Consider the following 18,838-nt stretch of genomic DNA (forward strand, 5'->3'; position numbering starts at 1 on the left):
ACTATCGGTGCACCACACACTCCTTGCACGGCACTTCATAACCCTCTTCTCTTCTCTTGTCTTGTCTTGTTTATGTTGTCTACTTCCTTGATTCATTCATTGTCTGATGTTTCCAAACACGACACACTAGCTTCTCAACCAATCAACGCGCAACTCGTTCCGTCCGCAAAGAACATGGAAGTTATAGGGAAGCCACGGAGAAAGACACATAACTCTCCAGCATTTAAACTAACCCATTCGCAAACTCTCCCACCCACTCAAGACAACCACAGATGCTGTTCCAAAGACAACTGCTACGTACAGTGGCCACCGCCGCCACCAAGCAATTCAAACCACCAGTCCAATTATTCGGCTTGGAGGGAACATACGCAACTGCACTATTCAAGGCTTCCTACATGGAATCCTCCATCGAATCCACCACCAAGGGGATCAATTTGATCAACGACAAGGTCGCAAAGGACCCCAAGTTGCAAAGCGTGTTGAATAACCCGGTATTGTCCAAGAATGATAGAAATTTAGTCGTCGATGCATTGTTGAAGGAAAATGGGTTGACTGGCGATAAACAGATCAAGAATTTCTTGCTCGTTGTCGCGGAAAATAATAGATTGAGCTCTTTGAATTTGATTTGTCAACAGTATAATAAGTTGAATGATGCCTTTAAGGGAATCGTTCATGGTAATGTGATAACGAGGGAAAAATTGGATGATAAATCTTTCAAGAAATTGGAAAAAGCCATCATGCAATCAAAATTCATCTCCAATGGGAAATCTTTACAATTGACTAATTTGGTTAGACCGGAAATTAAAGGTGGGTTGATCGTGGAAATTGATGATAAGACCGTGGATTTGAGCATTGCTACCAAGATTCAAAACTTGAATAAAGTATTGCAGGAGTCCATTTGAATAAGTATCATCATTATTAATCAGTATATAGTTTTTTTTCCCCTCCTTTACTCGTATGAGAATATATATATTCATTTCAAATTTGTCTATTTACCATTCACTATTTTCGTTTTTTTATATATACAAGTTAGATTATATTAGGGGAGAATCCCGATGGTACTTTTCTAATGTTTGAAGACTCAACTCTTTCAATATCGTACTCTCTTCTCGAGCATTGTTACCTGTTATCTTTAATATTTCATGTTTTACATTGGGTAACACGGGGTCCCAATATTTACTTGTATCACCCATCCTCCATGAATCTTCCCAATGAATCGTCGCATTAATCTTGCCCCCACCCTGTCCACCCTCCCATCTGGGAGACTCTTGCATCTTAATTAAAGATTCCCTTAAATCAGCAACTGCCTCTTGACTAAAAGTAGGTCTAAACATACCACTATACCAAACATGTCCATCTTCATTCTTCCTCCTCATATCATTACATTGCTTCAAAAAAGTGAAATCACGAAGATGTCTCAATCTATTCAAATTCTGAAACAAATTCACACTTTTCTCATAATCCATCATATTAACCACACACATACACTTCCAAAGATCTCTCCTCTTCGAAGGCTTCTTATAATCCCAACTATTCACCTTCTTAAACAACTTATCTATCTGAACAGGTGAGATCTGAGGAAATTGAGAGTACAGAACTTGTCCCCTTTCCAAATTCCTAAACATATACACATGAGGGGCATAACCCGTCTTTTCCAACCATTTAGCAGTATGAAACTTAAAAGTCGCAGGATTCACTCTACCAACAGACATCCTACCCTTTAGTATCCCTTAATTCAGTATCCTCCTTGTATTCTGCCTCTCTCTCTCTCTCTCACTTCATCAACCTATTAAGAAACCGTTACGTCCTTCGCAAACTTATAAAAATCGCGTGCCCAGGGTAACACCATGTCAGAATTATGTGACAAGATGTTCGCTTATATAATTAATTCAGGCAATTACCTAGCTAATGATGACAATACCCATTCCATCAACCGCATCCATTGTGTCCCAGATCATGAGCAGCAGCAGAAGATCCAAGAAGGAGGAGACGTTCTATATCCCAGTGGGGCTCACCACGTTTCAGAAAGACCTCATTGAAATACTGGTCTCCATCCATGCTCATTCCTTCCAGAATGAATCCAAGACGGCTACTCCTCGAGAGCAAGACTCCAGTAAGTCCTCTGTGTCGTCATCAATCCCACAAACTTTATCCGATAGACAGATGAACTATATCTTTGATACCAATATCAGATCTGTCATTAATCATCCATCCTTACTGGTGGATCATTATATGCCCAGACAATTCTTGAGAATGGAACCTAATGAAAGATTAATTAATACAAGCGGTAAATTTAAAGTCTTTCAACAATTATTATTTAAATTGCTGGATAAGGAGAAGGATGAGGTGTCCAAGAAGGTTCTTTTAATTTCACATAGTATTAAGGAATTGGATATCTTAGAAGGTTTCCTATTAGGTCAGAAAGTTAGGATTAAGAGAATATCGGGAACATCATTGTACGATGAGGGTCACCCAGGTCCGGTTGCTGAATCATTATCATTATCATCATCGTCTTCATCAGAGAGTAATGTTAAGAAATCGAGAGAAAATTCTTCCACTCCAATTTCATCCACGTCATCACAATCAAATACAAATGTTTCCTTCTCAGGATATTCTAAGGACGGTTATTCTTATACCAAAAAGAGAAAGTTGAATCCCCATGATATTGATCAAGTTGAAGAATGTAAAAGTAGAGAACAGGATTGTTTATTGTTGGCAACGACAACACATTTGAAAAACGACGAGGATTTATTGAAGGATTTCGATATTGATATTATTATCAGTTTTGATCCCATGCTTGATCCCTTATTAACTGCAATTGATAAAAAAAGATACATCAAGGACACTGGTAAGCGAACGTCGTCTCATAGAAGAATAATCCCCATAATAAAAATGCTAGTATTGGGATCACCAGATCACTTTATTTTATGTAATTCTGACGGAGAAAAGGAAACTTATGAATTCTTGAAGGCATCTTTGGATTATTTTTTAAAGACTAGAACATTAAAGAGGGAAGATGTTGAATCATTAGATTTGACTAATTTTAAAGAAGCTTTATTCGGTGAACCCGACGTGACTTGTAATTGTACTTCCATCCCGCCTTTAGAATCATTCCCCCATGATGCCGATGTTGATTACCTTACTCCTAAATTTTCTCCATTGCAACATTCATCAGATAAGGATTCACAGACGTTGTGTGTTTCACCACTTAGCTTGAAATCTTATCAGGAAGAATTAATGCGGAGGTCCATGCAACGATTCGATCAATTGAAAAAAGAAATTAAAGAAAATGATAAAATATTACGAATTAATAGGTTAAAGGAAACCACGAGACAAAATGAAATCGATGTATTGAAAAATGACATTGGAATTATTTTCAAGAAATTTCAAGAATCTGAAATATCTGAAACTGGATTGAAAAAAAGATTGGAAAGATTGCTAGGTGAATCGATAAAATTAGATAAGAGTAATACGGTTTTGGAGGGCCAACTGGAAGAGCTAACGGGCCTAGTATCGTTGACAGACGAGAGTAATATCGACTCTAAACTCGCCGAATACACAAGAGATAACACTTTTAAAGATATAAAATTAAATGAGTTGACTGTTGATAACAAAGCAAAAACTACAAAAAATGATGATTTGAGAATGGAATATCAGACGAAATCTACCATAGCTGTAGAGAAGGCCCAAACCCTTCAAGATTTAAAGAGGATTAAGAAAGAGACTGAAGAAAGAAAAAATGGACCTCTTAATACAATGACTAATTTAGAACCATTACTATCTCGTGAGAAGAAATTGAAAGGGGATCTGGAATCACTTGTTCAAAACTCTAAATTCTTGAAAGACTTAATCAAATCTTTAAATGATAAGTATCCAATAATTGGAGGGAAGGAGTCTTCTTCTTCTTCTACGAGTTTACGAGATAACGCCGGCAATGGTAACGGAAGATATCGCTCAAGAAGGGGTAATACTCCTAATTATACGAGATAAATACATTTCTGGCATCCAAAGGGCTTCCTTTTAACCATAGTTTTAATTAAAGTAGCATTCCAAATATTCATGTAATATAAAAATATCTATAAGTCATAAACTCTACAAAACGTATTTGGTTCTCCGGGTAGGCCTTAATTTTTTTTTTCAATTTTGAAAAGAAAATTTTTTGAGATGCGATGAGCTACAATTCTACCTAAAAAAATTCATTAGTTGAAATAAAACAAGATATAACCAAAGCACTGTAGACTACCAATCCTATATTATGACTAAGAAGCTACTAGCTGATAAAATTGCAAAGAAGATTAACAAAGTTGCCGTACCAGATTTTGATATCGAAGATGATGAACGTGCCGTTTTTGAACATAACGAAAATGCAAATTCCTCCAATGATGATTTGAGTGATCTTGATGACGAGAAGGAGGAAGAGCTTAAAAGTGCTCATTACGTGGATGTTGGGAAATCTAAGTTGAGAGCTAACACTTTGGAAATAAAGGATGAAAAATATCAAGGTTCCAAGGGTTCGAGGAAGGACCTATTTGACAATGACAATGAGAATGTATCTGATAGTGGCTCATCTGATGAAGCAAATAATAATGAAGATGATGTCTCAGATAGTGACGACGCTATTTCTCTTAAGACAGACTCCGAAGATGAACTCATCTCAGAAAGTGAAGAAGAATCTGGTGATTCAGAGGCGGAGGAAGAAGATGAGGACACTGAGTTGAAAAGAGAGCGTTTAGCTAAATTGGTTCAGCAAGAAACTAAACAAGTCATGAATAAATTATCTCAATCAATCCAGCGTGATGCAGCCAAGGGTTACTCGATTGCCAATCAAAATAGACTTTTTGATAATATTATAGATATGAGAATTAAGCTGCAAAAGGCTGTAACAAACGCTAATAAATTACCAATAACGAAGGAATCCTGGAATACTTATACAGTAGAATCAAAAGAAACTACCAAGTTGTTGAATAAAAGTTCCGAATTGGTCAATAGAGTTCTTGGGCAACTAATTAATTTTAGAAAAGACTTCCAACGCGGAGATAATATAAATCAAGACATTGATAGCAACGATGAGACATCTTTACATGATAAGAAAAGATCCTTTGATGATCTTAATAAGGATACCGACAATTTAGACGAACACCTAACAAAATACAGAAGAGCAGTTCTTCATAAATGGTCAAGTAAAGTAACAGCAACATCGGGAAATTCAGCATTATCATCTACCAAATTTAAAGCTATTAATCAACCTACGGACAAACAAGTGGAAAATCAATTGGCAGATTTAACAAGATTGAGGAAACGTACATATTTGAATAGGAGAAATTTACTCCCATTAGGATTTCAAGATGATCTTAAGGAGAAAAGACTTTCTTATTTCCAAGCAGATGCTGATAAAGCTATTGATGGGGAAGAAGAAGAAGATATTAACCAAGACATCCCAAAAAATTATGATCCAAGAAGAAAGGACAACAACGCTATTGACACAACTGAAAATCCATACATATTCGATGATGAAGATTTTTATCGTGTGCTACTGAGTGATGTAGTTGATAAGAAGACATCTAATGTACAATATGGTTCGACAGAGAATCCAACAGTGACAATCTCATCAAGATCCAACAATAAACTAAAAAAGAATATCGACACAAAAGCATCGAAGGGTAGAAAACTAAATTATTCAGTTCAAGACCCTATTGCTAATTTTGAAGCTCCAATCAATTCAGGATATAAATGGAATGATGAACAGATTGATGAATTTTTTGCTGGTTTATTAGGCCAAAGAATTAATTTCAATGAAGATGAGAACGAGGACGATAACAATTCTGGTGATGATAAGGAAGAATTGGAAGCAATTAAGAATGACGACATTCAAATTTTCGGTTAGATGTCGATGTAATTACATAAAATATCATTAACCCCACCATCGTTTATAGACTAAATAGGCTGTGAAAAGTACCACTATTGAAAAACGAGATATATACCAAATTTTTGATATAAAGCATTAAATGTATATTGATTTTACATATTATCGTTAAAATTTTGGAAAAGGTCCATAATAAAGAAATTATTTCCTTAATCATTTAGTAAACAAAAGGAGAAAGAAGGACAATTAATGATAGCTAATGATTCTATAGAAATTTCATAAAATAATATTTTGTTCAAAAAACGAAGATTAAGATGATCATGCGGATTAATGAGGAGGAAAGGCTAAATTTTCTCTGTGGGCAGCATACTCACTGTCCGCATAACCTAATTCTTCTTCAATTTGTTCACTTTGCAAACCCTTGATCCTACTTAATTCCAGACTAGTATAGTTACATCTTGCTCTCCCAACAGTTTGAAGGGGAGTGTTTGGATCTAGTTCACCGTTTGGTAACCTTTTCCCTAATTTAAGGTCTACACATTCCAATTCATGGAAGGTACCCTCAATGTCAATGATACCTACTGGTAATAAACCAGCTTTATTCTTACGTGTCAATGCATTATAGGCCCCTTGATCAATAATAACCGACCCTCGTGTAACCAACCCATGTAAGATCCAAAATTCTCTATTTTTTAAATGATGCAAATTATCATTAGCAATGAAGGTTGTATGCAATGGAACGTGTAAGCTTTGTAGGGTGGCTAACTCTTTATCCTGTAAACTGCTTAAATCGCCTTGATATTTCTGTTTCTTATTTGTATCCAGGTCTTGAGCTTGCATATACTCCACTATTTTTAAAATATTTCCTGGAATATCACTTTTCATAATGATAGTATGCACACCAGCATTAGTAGCCAAATCAGCAGCAATTAATTTTGTTTCCATACCACCTGTACCGACATCAGACCCGGAACCACTAGATGTATTGACACCTGGCAAACCCTTAGCTAAATCTGGAACCACGAGGATTGGCTTGGCCTCTGGATTTGTTCTAGGATTATCCGTGTAAAGACAGTCTACATCGGTAAGAAGGAACAAATAATCCGCACCTACCAATGCAGAAGTGATGGCAGACAAAGTATCATTATCACCAAACTTAATTTCGCTGATAGATAATGTATCATTTTCATTAACAATAGGAACGACACCCATCTTCAACAACTCATTAATAGTATTTTGAGCGTTCTTATATTGAGTCCAATCCACAATATCGTTCCTTGTAATTAAAATCTGTGCTATTCTTTGACCAAATTGGGAAAACAGTAAGTCCCATCTTCCAATCAATCGTCCTTGACCCACGGCGGCAATAGCCTGCACTTCAGCCAAATGTTTTGGTCTCTTATCCAAATTCAGAGTCCTTAAGCCCACAGCAATACCTCCACTGGAAACAATAATAACCTTATGGCCTAACCTTCTTAATTTAACCACAGTTTCCACTATTAGGGACATAATAGCCAATTTTGGCTCTTTAGTTTTCTCGTCTACCAAGGATGAGGATCCCAGTTTGATAACTAACGTGTAGCACTTCGACATGGTCATTTGTGCTTATGTTTCCTGGTTGCTGTGCGTTAAACAAGTGTAATTCTCGAAGAGAGCAAACGAGAAAGGTAAGAACTAAACCCCAGACTTATATATATTCGAATATACAAATACGTAATTTCACTTAAGGTTATGAAATAAATTTTTAGACACAAAATGCGGGGGTCTGGGTGTCTATTGTGTTATTGGGCCACCAAAACTATTGTCACAACCAGCTGTCCATGGGGAACAAGGTTACAGGAGTTCTGGGTTAAGCTTTTGACAATAAGTCACTCTTGAGAAGTGGAGTCCCATAAAATATAAATTAGTTGTATATTACATGCCATTATACTAGTATTTTCGAGTGTTTCGATGATGCCGTGAAAAGCGAGCTGAATTTTTCAAAATAAAGATGATTGAAATATTGATCGAGAGGAACTTTGACCACGAATAAATGGTCTCGTCCAAAATAGACTAAGTATCGATTCATCCATTACATCTGAATACTGTATCCCGTAAGATTCCCTGCAGGTGGTTCAAACAATGAATATTTATGAGGACGTGCTGACCGCCACGGTGGTATCACATTCAATAACGGGTCATTTTACTTCTACTTCACAACGAGAATTGATTATCGTAAGAACGAACATCATATCTGTGTACAATACTACGGATGATGGGAAGTTGAATCTGGTAGAAGAGTTTAATTTGAATGCCAAAATTACAGATATCGCTTTAATACCACAGGAAAAATCTCCCTTGAGTTGTTTAGTAATAGCTAGCGGAGTGGCCAAGATATCAATAGTACGATTCGATGCTGTAACGAATTCCTTAGAGACATTGAGTTTGCATTACTATGAAGATAAATTGAGCGATATTTCATTGGTTACATTGGCAAAGACTTCAAAATTAAGGGTAGACCCGATGAACAGAGCACTACTACTCTTTAATAATGATAGTATCGCCTTGTTACCGTTATTCTCGGGTAATCATGAAGATGAAGATGAAGATGATGAAGAAGACGATTATGATGTTACCCGAGGCGAAGTAACAACCAAGCGATCTAAGAAGAATGAGAAACATGTTGGTCAATCCAAAATATTTCATGTCAAAGAATTACATCAAGAATTACAAAACGTGTTAGATATTCAATTCTTAAATGATTTCACTAAACCAACTTTGGCTGTTCTCTATCAACCCAAGTTAACATGGGTAGGAAATACCGAATTGAATCCGCAACCAACAAGTTTTATGATTTTCACTTTAAATTTGAGGACAAACGAACTAGAAACAGCATTTGATGTTGTTATAATAGCAACATTACATGATTTAAGTTGGGATTGGTTCCAGTTACTTCCAATCTCTAGAGGGTGTGTAGTCATGGGGAATAACGAAATGGCATATATAGATAATACAGGTGTCTTGCAATCTATAATTCATTTAAACTCCTTTGCTGATAAGTCGTTGCAAAGAGCTAGAATAATTGATGAAACAGAGTTGGAAGTATTCTTCAATGAGAAAGTAACCTATTTCTGGTCCGCGTCTACAGACAAGAAAAATATTGATGATGAGACCCTTCTTATTATTGATGCTTCTGCCAATTTGTACTATGTTCGTTTAGAAGCAGAAGGTAGACTTTTGACCAAATTCGATCTAATTAAACTACCAATTGTTAATGATGCATTGAAGGATACATCTAATCCAACATGTGTCGCTCGGGTCGATCCAAATAGTTCGAATAGTTCAATGGATTTATTTATTGGATACCTATCTGGTGATTCTTTGGTTGTTAGACTAAACAATTTGAAATCTGCAATAGAAACTAGAGAGGAACATAAAGAATCGAAACAAATTTTTACTGGATATGATGACGACGATGACGACGAAGATAACTTATACTCCGATGACGAGTCCAAAGAAAAAATTGATGAGGAACTTCCGGATAATAAACAGTTAATCCAAACTGTTCAACCATTCGACATTGAACAATTGACATCTCTCAGAAATATTGGTCCGATTACATCTTTAGTTGCAGGTAAAGTAACTTCCGTAGACCCAAATGTGAAAGGATTACAAAACCCAAACTCCAATGAATATTCAATGGTAGCCACTTCCGGCTCAGGAACAGGCTCACACTTAACGGCGATTCAACCAAGTGTACAACCATTGGTTGAGTTAGCTTTGAAATTTATTAGTGTGACTCAAATTTGGAAATTAAAGATGAAAAATAAGGATAAATATTTAGTAACCACAGACTCTACAAAATCCAAAAGTGACATTTATGAAATTGATAATAAATTTGCATTGCATAAAGAAGGACGATTGAGAAGAGATGCAACTACCATTCATATATCGATGTTCGGTGAAGGCACAAGAATAGTTCAGGTTACTACAAATCATTTGTACCTCTTCGACACCGATTTCAGAAGGCTGACCGCTATAAAGTTCGATTTTGAAGTTGTACATGTTTCAGTAATGGATCCATATATTCTGATTACCGTACTACGAGGTGATATTAAAATTTATGAGTTAGATGCCCTTCAAAAGAGAAAATTATTTAGGGTAGATTTGCCAGAGATATTAAAAGAAATGGTGGTGACATCTGGTGTAATTTTGAAGAGTAACATGTGCAACGAATATTTGCATGGTCATGAAGATTCAGAAGAAGAGCAACTGCTATTCACTTTTGTTACTGCCGACAATCAAATAATATTCTTTTTAAGGGAACATAACGATCGTATTTTCCAGCTTTGTGGCGTAGATCAATTAAAAGAAGGCTTATTCATAAGTACGTACCAATTACCTGAAGAGGTTGTTCCAGATCCCTCAATAAAACAAGTGATGATTAATAAGCTAGGCCATAATAATAAAGAAGAATATTTAACAATTCTGACATTTGGTGGTGAAATTTACCAATACAAAAAGTCCAGGACTAGACACAGTTGTTTCTTCAAAAATACTGGGTCCACTGGGATGTGCATTACTGGTGCACCTGATAACGCTTATGCAAAAGGTGTTAGCTCAATTGAAAGAATTATGCACTACATTCCAGATTACAGTGGATATTCTGTCATATTTTTAACAGGTAGTGTACCATATATTATAATGAGAGAAGATGATTCTTCGCCAAAAATTTTCAGATTTGCCAATCTTTCCATTGTGTCACTAGCACAATGGGGCAAGAACTCGGTAATGGCCGTCGATGATATAAAGAATGCAAGAGTTTACAGTCTTGATAATAAAGACAGCTATTACGGTAACAGCTTACCTTTGAAGAAAATTAAGATTAGTGACTCCTTGGAGGATTTCATGACACTAACGAAAATTACCTATCACGAAAAGTCGCAATTATTTTTAGTGTCTTATGCAAAGGAACGTGAATATGAAGCATTAGGTGAAGATGGAGAAATAATTGTTGGTAGCAATGACCAAGTTCCGCACGCAAAAAGTTTCCAGAGCGGTATCCTTCTAATCAACCCACGAACATGGAATGTAATAGATAGAGTTGATTTTGAGGTAAATTCTATAATAAGTGATATGAGGTCTATGCTTATACAACTTGATTCAAAATCACGTAAGAAAAGAGAATACATTGTTGCTGGAATAACATTCATCGGTACCGAAGATCTACCATCTACTGGGGCCTTCCATATATATGATTTAACTGAAGTAATCCCCGAACCAGGTAAACCAGATACTAATTTTAAATTGAAAGAAATCTTCAAGGAAGACATTCGTGGAAGTGTAAATTCAGTTTGCGATATAAGTGGCAGATTTTTGATCAACCAAAGTCAGAAAATAATGGTGAGAGATGTTCAGGAGGATAACTCCGTCGTACCTGTGGCATTTTACGACACACCAATTTTTGTTTCAGATGCCAAAAGTTTTGGAAATTTCCTGATACTTGGTGATTCTATGCAAGGGTTTCAATTCCTTGGGTTTGATGCTGAACCCTACCGAATGATTCCATTAGGTAGGAGTGTGTCCTCATTCGAAACTGTTTCTGTCGAATTTCTAATAAATGCTGGCGAAATAAATTTTGCCATTACAGATCGTGAGGACATCTTACATGTCTTGAAATATGCGCCAGATGAACCGAATACCCTTTCAGGTCAGAAATTAGTTCATTGTTCCAGTTTTAATCTGTATTCAAGCAATACATGTATGCTAATGTTACCTAGAAATGATGAATTTGAAACATCAGATAAAGCCCCACCGAAATTTCAAGCTATTGGTGGTCAAGTTGATGGCGGGATCTTCAAGATTATTCCATTGAAAGAAGATACTTACAGACGTTTATATGTGGTTCAACAACAGATTATCGATAAGGAGGTTCAATTAGGAGGTTTAAACCCAAGAATGGAAAGGCTGGATAATGACTTTTATCAGCTGACTCACGTCATGAGACCAATGATAGACTTCAACATCATAAGAAGGTTCAGTGAACTCTCAATTGAAAGGAGGACACATTTTGCCCAAAAAGCTGGCAGAAGAGCTCATTTTGACATATGGAGAGATATAATTAACGTGGAATACTCCTTAAGGTCGTTGTGTGGGAGCAAATAGATGGACTAATTAGTTATATATATCGTACATATATAAAAAGTTTTATAAATAATGCATGAATTAATGATATTCTTTACCACACTCTGCTAAGTCGTCAACAAACGCTTAAGAGTTCAATAATTGAAATAAGTTGCTGTTTATCTTTAATGCCAACCTTGATGGTTGTTTAGGAATATGCATTTTTTTAGAAAATTATTGATGAAAATATCAACAAGGCGCCAAAAGATATTTCAGTTCATCATTCTAAGTACATAGGAAATTGAGTTGTGAATTAGTTAACACCAAACGAGCACAACTGTATCTAGAATCACAAAATGGCTACCAAGAAGAGAAATCAAGTCAAGAAGAAGGTCACTTTTTCTGATGACAACACAATGGTGCGCCAAACTCATAGAAAGAAAAATGTTGGTCACGAACATCCACCAGTATACGTAAGGAAGAATATCATGATTATTCCATGGCATTTATTGGTTTTATTATACTGGTATCTTTATGTTGCACTCGATTATCCCACAGATAAGTTGCTATATGCTTTAATCCCAACCCAATTATTATATTTAATTTTCCAATTCAATCAGTACACTGTTTACGGGAACAAGATCATCAAACTGAATGTTCCTCTTGTCTTCATCTCAATGGGGTGTACGATACTGTTAAGTATTCCTGCGTTGGTATTGATTATTCTTTTTGGTGCACCATTTCTGGAAAAACTAAAGGAATCATTGCTTCTTGCTCTTCATTGTTGTTTCCTAGCCTATCCAGCCATGTATTCAGTTTTCAACTGTGATTTTAAAGTAGGACTATGGAAAAAGTATTTTATCACTATCGTTGTTGGCGCTTGGTTGAGTTGTGTTGTGATCCCATTAGATTGGGATAGACCTTGGCAAGCATGGCCTGTTCCTGCTATTGTAGGTTCATATTTAGGTGCATTTGTTGGATATACGATTGGTTCTTATATATAGGATTTATAGAGGAAACCTCACTATAAAGGCTAAAAGATAATTTCAATAATATAAAAATTACAATTACAAATTATTTATAACAATCAGAGGTGTTTCAGTATTGTCTAATATTTAACATCTATCCATAAAATGATCCATATATGCTATTAAATGATTCATTTGTCAATCCAAAAGTCCCAGGATTCTTTGCCTGGAAATGTTTCCTCGTAGAGTAGAAATCTGATTTGATTAGAGACTCAGAAATGGCATTCAACTTGACAATATTCTTAGATAGTGTTGATGGATCCATCTTTTCAAAAGCATTTGTTTTACCAAGGAGGTTGGATTTTATTTTATTTACAATTTCATTATTGGCCCCTGATTCACATAATGCCACATATTCCAAGATTGTAGTTAATTTAGAAATAACCTTTCTTACTGATGGGTTTGTTGCTTTACAATTTTTAGAATAATCTTGTAATAGCATCAATGTCTTCTTCAAAATGACCCCAATAGCCTCTGAATGGTGCTTCGTCTCCAGTTTAATAGAATCATTTATGGTTACGTCAACGGCACTAAAAGCGAAAAATGATCGTTGATGTAATCCGAGTAGTAGTTCTGCGACATGTTCTAATGTGACAAATGCCTTATTGGTAAACATGAATTCGTGTCCAGCAAATCTCAAGTTAGCCAAATTGGAAAATATGTAAAAGAGGGTTTCTTGAATCAATTGTAGGAACTCTTTATAGATTTCAATAAATTTCTCATCTTGATTTAATTTTTCATATTGTAGAAGCAAGTAATACATTAGGAATACAGTAGTATTACGGTATATTAAACAGTTAACCGTATTATCGATCATGGAAGGTAAGGATGTGGCTTTTCTTTGTAATTCTGTATACTTGACCTTGTATAGTTCATTAAAATCTACCACCTTTTGCAATGAAATTAGACGGTCTTTAGTTTGAAGATAACGAACCAAATCAGAATCTAAATTTAAAAAGGGGAAATCGATAGTCAATAGAGGATCAATTATTGGCGCTGAGTTTAATTTTCTACCTTGTGTTAAAAATGGAACTTCTCCCTTAAATAAATGTCTCCAACAATAAGCTTTATAGATAAAATTCCAAATCATGATAGAATGTTCATCTTTATTTTCATGATTTAAAGAAAGTTGGAATGCTAAATGGACATCTTCATCAAAATCAACCATGTTATTAATATTAGCTAAATCATATGATGTGACTGATTGATAGAATTTAGCCAGAGCATAGAAATTTAGAACTTCTACTGATTTTGAGGAAATACTACGTTTTTGTATCTCAATTTTAATGGCCTGTAAATTGGATATTAATGTGGGGACGAAAGACTTCAATTGTTTGAATTCTTGCACTTGTGAGTCTTGGAAGGAGATTAATACTGTGTCCACTAGAGACTCATAAGTCAGTAAGAGAAGAATGGTCAATTCACCCAATTTTAATAATACGTCTAATTCTAACTTATCAGTAACGAAAACGGATCCATTAGCAAATGCTTCCTCCACATACGACAATAATGCATTTTGGTTGAGGATTGGAATTAACGATATGGATTCTATCACGGTACTTGTATACCTGTTAATTAGTTGGATTGTCCAATCACGTGTTGGGAATTTTAATTGGTCTTCAGTCTTGAGACTAATTGAAGAAAGAGTATGTAATTTTTGTTCCCATTCTTCCTTCCTTTCCTTAAATTTATTTGATACGATGCTATTGAACACATCATAAAACTGTTGTAAGAAAAAATCACGGTTAACCAAGAAATTTGAAGTGAAGATGGCATTGGGTTTATCTGGGAAAGAACAATTATTATTAGGGTCCTTTTCAAAGATTGAAAAAACTTGATTAAAATCCAAAAATTCTGGATCCAAATCTCTAAATTCATCAATCTTTTCGTATAAAGTATTCAATTCTAAATCATCATTTTCATCTTCTTCTTGTTGTTCATCAAATTTTCTCTTTTTTTGATTATTCAATTCTTCATTAGTGTCATCTTCATCGTTGAAACCGTGATATTTACTAATATCCTTCCATGATAGATTTAATTCTGGAATTTTCTTTCCTGTGATCTCTTCCAATTCCAATAATCTTGATTTTAAGAAATCAATTTCCTTCATAACAACTTCTTCTTGAGTATAAGGAGTAGTCATTTGATCAAAGATAGCAGGTCCTTGAATCCAATTTAAATCTAAAGCATTATCATTGACAGAACTAACTGCCTTGCCCTCCAATCCCGGCACAGATCTTGGAATAAATTGAGCCAATTCTTGCGGAGTTGGGGAATTCCTCATTTCCTCGTTATTTAACAATTGTAATCTCGTATTATATTCTCTAATTTGTTCCAATGAGGCTAATTCTGGATTATGGTGTAATATGGCGGAACTATTATCTCTTGAATATTGAGAAGGAGTAGGGGTACTCAACAATTTGGAAGGCCCCTTGGAATGTGCTGGGACGTATCTTCCAGGAATATCAGGAAAAAAACAGTCTCCCTTGTTGGTCTTCCTACAATTACCACAGATGGGCTTGACACGGTCACAACCGATCTTTCTTTTACGACATTGAACACAAGCAGGAGGTTTTCTCATTTTCCTACCGCGAATATCCATTGTTTATTAATTTTAGAAGTGGATATTTGTTAGGATTTATTCAATTGAAGATGTGTAGAGTCGGGTTTTCTTTTATTCTGTTCTACTCAGTCTTTTTATTTATTTGTTTATCTGTCTTTAATTATTTGAAATTAATAGACGGACACGGAATAGATGGGCGGCACGGCACTGATGGAAGATAAGTTAAGTAAAAGAGACTCTGTGATTAGCTCTGTATTTGTTTCACGATTGAGGTACCAGCAATGCAAACCTTGTTGATGAGTAGTTTCTATTGGAACTGGAATCAGCTATAAAATTTCCTCTCTCAAACTTTTAATTTGGTGTTTGATTCGACTGGGTAACAGGTTCGTATTGGGTGATATATTATATCTTGTTCTGGGTAACATCCATGTGTCAGATAATACTGCGAATATAACAAATATATATATTTATCGTCAACTGAGTTTGTTCATTCATAACTCATCATGATTAAAGGACTCTTCACGGTCTTTAACCTCTTCTTCCAGTTTTTCATGCATTCGTAGTGCTTCTTCCTGCTTGATAGGAACTGTCTCCAATTCACCACAGGAAACAATCTTGACCTCATTCAAAGGTTTCCCCCTTCTATCAATGGGGACTTTTGAGATGTATTCGACCACGTTCATTCCATTAAGCACTTCTCCAAATACAACGTTTTTCCCATCCAGCTTTTTATTCTTCTTTATGGAAATACAAAACTGGGAATCGTTGGTTCCATCACCACGCTTAATCATGGATAGCAACCCCCCTCTATCATGTTTTAGTTGAAAGTTCTCTCTGGGAAATGATTCTCCAAATATGGACTTACCACCGGTACCATCCCCCTTAATAAAATCGCCACCATAAATGTCTGAACCTGGGTTCACATGGTAAAATATGCTTTCTAGATACCCCATCGTTGGGTCTTCAGAGATGGTCAATTCATAAAAGTTTTCCACTGTAGTTGGTACATCCACACCATATAAGCCCATTTCTACTCGACCCAGTTCTTTTCCTGCATATGCTATATCAAAATACACACGATGTGTAATGACAGGTGTGTTAGATGTTCTGGATAACGCTTTAGCTGCTTGAAAGAGCACATATGCTACCCCTAATACTATACCTTGCATCCTTTTACTATATGTTCTATCATGCTCATTAAAGATCAACTCCGTGCGAAGGAATTCGTTGAACCCTTATTTATTATATCCAAGACACATACTTGCAGGATTAGATAAAAATAAACTTCTGAAAGATAATATGTATAAATTCCTTATATAACTACTTATAATGAGATTACTGTTAACATAACCATTGCTTTTCCTGAGGGAAAACTTTCATGTATTCCTCCAATAATGACTTGTTCAAATCCCTTGCTTCTTGATACATCACTTCATTCGTTCTATCTTCCCTTTCGGAATCAGGTTTCAAATCATCACTTCTGGACTTCCTCCCATCTCTCCCATTACTAGACAAATAGGCATCCCTCCTACCATCCCAGGTATCGATCTTCTGATAAATCAAATCACCAACATTGTTTAATTTGTACCTAGGGATCACATGTGTATGTAAATGGGGCACTGATTGCCCTGCTTCAGGACCGTCCTGGATGGAGATATTCATGGAATCTGCATTGTATTTCCATTTAATGAACCTTTGAATCAGTTGGACCGTTTGAAAATAGTCCTGTGATTCCTCCTTGGTCAGGTCGTTTAGTGTAATTATATTCGTTCGCAAGGGGACAACGAGGACATGACCGTTTATTATTGGCTTCAAGTTTACTAATGCGTAGGAATGTTTGGTTTTCTGTAGCGTATGGAAGAGTTAGTTTTGCTGTTGAAGATGAGTTAGATTTGCAGATGAGAAACATACGTAGAAGACTTGTTCTGTGACCAAGAATTTGCTGAAGTAGATGGGTGAGGCCATTTTCAATGTCATTTCAAAACAGGACTGATATATAGTGTTGTTAAGATGCTCTTTCCTCGAGAATAGTAAGTGATTTCCTTTGTAGTGTATTTAATGAATAATTTTACGGAAAGGGCGAACAACTGATGTGCGAATCCTTATATATGCAAGTAACCTAAGAGTTGAGTTAGAAAGATTGTGAATATTGATTCTCTGGGGGCTGTTCACTCATACCAATACCACTTAACAGAGGCAACAATACTTCTGCTGCTCAAAACGATTCAACTTTAAAGAAACAAGACCTCTCAGCGGTCCGATTGAGCTAGCATACCTATGACGGATGTACCTACTCGACTTCAGAAATTAACTAATTTAACCAGAGAGGTTACTACCCTCAAAAAAAACCAGAATGTCAATGACAATTCAAACACTGCTGCTGATGGTGAAATTGCAAGGACGCCACCCATAAAGGATTCCTCATCGATTCTACTCTCGCCACTGGTTTTTGGATATATAACCGCTGCTAATTTCCATCAATATGATATTGATTGGACCAAGTTCGACACTGCAAGCTACTTGAACGAACGCTTGGAAGAACCAAGGCTAGAAAAATTTATGGATCAAATTGAAACCTTCAAATTCAAAGAATGGCAACATTATTCTTCCACATGCAATATTGACTTTCTTAAATGGTACCTTTCATTTGAAAGCAAAATGCGTTTGTTGAACATGGCGACTTTTCTATTCGATGAGAAATTTGATTCTAAGGAACGTAACCCTTTAGAAGTTATTGAATCTAAATTTATTTGTTACAATATATTACTTTCCCTGTTTCCAAAATATTACGGCGAAATACCTTCTGATTGTTCTAAGTTGTTTGACAAGATCATATATCGTTACCTTCCAGGACAGAAATACGAGTTGGCCAGAGACCTAGTTGAAGAACTGACTATTTCACCTACTTCAGATATAGACCTAATTATTCAAACTTACAAGATGGGTAATGCCCTTCGAAAATTAGGGGACCTTGAACTAATTAATGAACAAGACTTTTGTCATACTGTTATGATAAAAGCTTTGAGGTCACTTGATGGCAGCTTTTCGGCAGCCTATCGCGAATGGAAAGAAAACATGAAGGAATTCAATTTAGAAAAAGTTGTAGAGCTGATACGACCATATATCGATGATGTTCCAGACTACACCGTCGGGCATAGAATGGGCCAAGTTGGTAATTTCAAAAGATCAAAAGGGAACAACAGGAGAGGGAAACGTTTCCGTTCTCAACATTACAATTCAAATGATTATTATACTTAATCGACGCAGAAATTTAACACCAAA

General features: G+C 35.8%; 11 protein-coding genes across 11 annotated transcripts; 6 read left to right on the plus strand and 5 right to left on the minus strand.

Annotated features, from left to right (window-relative positions):
* Window positions 1–272: 272 nt before the first annotated feature.
* On the plus strand, window positions 273–902 carry ATP5 (F1F0 ATP synthase subunit 5; the record flags this gene model as incomplete). Its single annotated transcript, XM_003677054.1, has 1 exon — window positions 273–902. One exon carries the CDS (start codon window positions 273–275, stop codon window positions 900–902), a length of 630 nt encoding a protein of 209 aa, XP_003677102.1.
* Window positions 903–1,034: 132 nt separating this feature from the next.
* MHR1 (mitochondrial 54S ribosomal protein mL67) lies at window positions 1,035–1,712 on the minus strand (the record flags this gene model as incomplete). Its single annotated transcript, XM_003677055.1, has 1 exon — window positions 1,035–1,712. The coding sequence occupies one exon, from the start codon at window positions 1,710–1,712 to the stop codon at window positions 1,035–1,037; it is 678 nt and encodes a 225-aa protein (XP_003677103.1).
* Window positions 1,713–1,908: 196 nt separating this feature from the next.
* On the plus strand, window positions 1,909–3,990 carry HDA2 (Hda2p; the record flags this gene model as incomplete). The annotated part of the gene is made up of 1 exon (XM_003677056.1): window positions 1,909–3,990. The coding sequence occupies one exon, from the start codon at window positions 1,909–1,911 to the stop codon at window positions 3,988–3,990; it is 2,082 nt and encodes a 693-aa protein (XP_003677104.1).
* A 265-nt stretch (window positions 3,991–4,255) lies between these two features.
* BFR2 (rRNA-processing protein BFR2) lies at window positions 4,256–5,884 on the plus strand (the record flags this gene model as incomplete). The annotated part of the gene is made up of 1 exon (XM_003677057.1): window positions 4,256–5,884. The coding sequence occupies one exon, from the start codon at window positions 4,256–4,258 to the stop codon at window positions 5,882–5,884; it is 1,629 nt and encodes a 542-aa protein (XP_003677105.1).
* Window positions 5,885–6,190: 306 nt separating this feature from the next.
* On the minus strand, window positions 6,191–7,462 carry PRO1 (glutamate 5-kinase; the record flags this gene model as incomplete). Its single annotated transcript, XM_003677058.1, has 1 exon — window positions 6,191–7,462. The coding sequence occupies one exon, from the start codon at window positions 7,460–7,462 to the stop codon at window positions 6,191–6,193; it is 1,272 nt and encodes a 423-aa protein (XP_003677106.1).
* A 522-nt stretch (window positions 7,463–7,984) lies between these two features.
* CFT1 (cleavage/polyadenylation factor CFT1) lies at window positions 7,985–12,007 on the plus strand (the record flags this gene model as incomplete). The annotated part of the gene is made up of 1 exon (XM_003677059.1): window positions 7,985–12,007. One exon carries the CDS (start codon window positions 7,985–7,987, stop codon window positions 12,005–12,007), a length of 4,023 nt encoding a protein of 1,340 aa, XP_003677107.1.
* Window positions 12,008–12,321: 314 nt separating this feature from the next.
* Window positions 12,322–12,969, plus strand: GPI11 (mannose-ethanolamine phosphotransferase GPI11; the record flags this gene model as incomplete). The annotated part of the gene is made up of 1 exon (XM_003677060.1): window positions 12,322–12,969. One exon carries the CDS (start codon window positions 12,322–12,324, stop codon window positions 12,967–12,969), a length of 648 nt encoding a protein of 215 aa, XP_003677108.1.
* A 118-nt stretch (window positions 12,970–13,087) lies between these two features.
* RSC3 (Rsc3p) lies at window positions 13,088–15,595 on the minus strand (the record flags this gene model as incomplete). Its single annotated transcript, XM_003677061.1, has 1 exon — window positions 13,088–15,595. One exon carries the CDS (start codon window positions 15,593–15,595, stop codon window positions 13,088–13,090), a length of 2,508 nt encoding a protein of 835 aa, XP_003677109.1.
* A 452-nt stretch (window positions 15,596–16,047) lies between these two features.
* CPR5 (peptidylprolyl isomerase family protein CPR5) lies at window positions 16,048–16,725 on the minus strand (the record flags this gene model as incomplete). Its single annotated transcript, XM_003677062.1, has 1 exon — window positions 16,048–16,725. The coding sequence occupies one exon, from the start codon at window positions 16,723–16,725 to the stop codon at window positions 16,048–16,050; it is 678 nt and encodes a 225-aa protein (XP_003677110.1).
* A 172-nt stretch (window positions 16,726–16,897) lies between these two features.
* Window positions 16,898–17,218, minus strand: HNT2 (bis(5'-adenosyl)-triphosphatase; the record flags this gene model as incomplete). Its single annotated transcript, XM_003677063.1, has 1 exon — window positions 16,898–17,218. The coding sequence occupies one exon, from the start codon at window positions 17,216–17,218 to the stop codon at window positions 16,898–16,900; it is 321 nt and encodes a 106-aa protein (XP_003677111.1).
* A 615-nt stretch (window positions 17,219–17,833) lies between these two features.
* NCAS0F02730 (uncharacterized protein) lies at window positions 17,834–18,814 on the plus strand (the record flags this gene model as incomplete). Its single annotated transcript, XM_003677064.1, has 1 exon — window positions 17,834–18,814. The coding sequence occupies one exon, from the start codon at window positions 17,834–17,836 to the stop codon at window positions 18,812–18,814; it is 981 nt and encodes a 326-aa protein (XP_003677112.1).
* Between the last annotated feature and the right edge of the window lie 24 nt (window positions 18,815–18,838).

This window comes from Naumovozyma castellii, chromosome 6, assembly GCF_000237345.1.
Source record: "Naumovozyma castellii chromosome 6, complete genome".
Lineage (NCBI taxonomy): Eukaryota > Fungi > Ascomycota > Saccharomycetes > Saccharomycetales > Saccharomycetaceae > Naumovozyma > Naumovozyma castellii.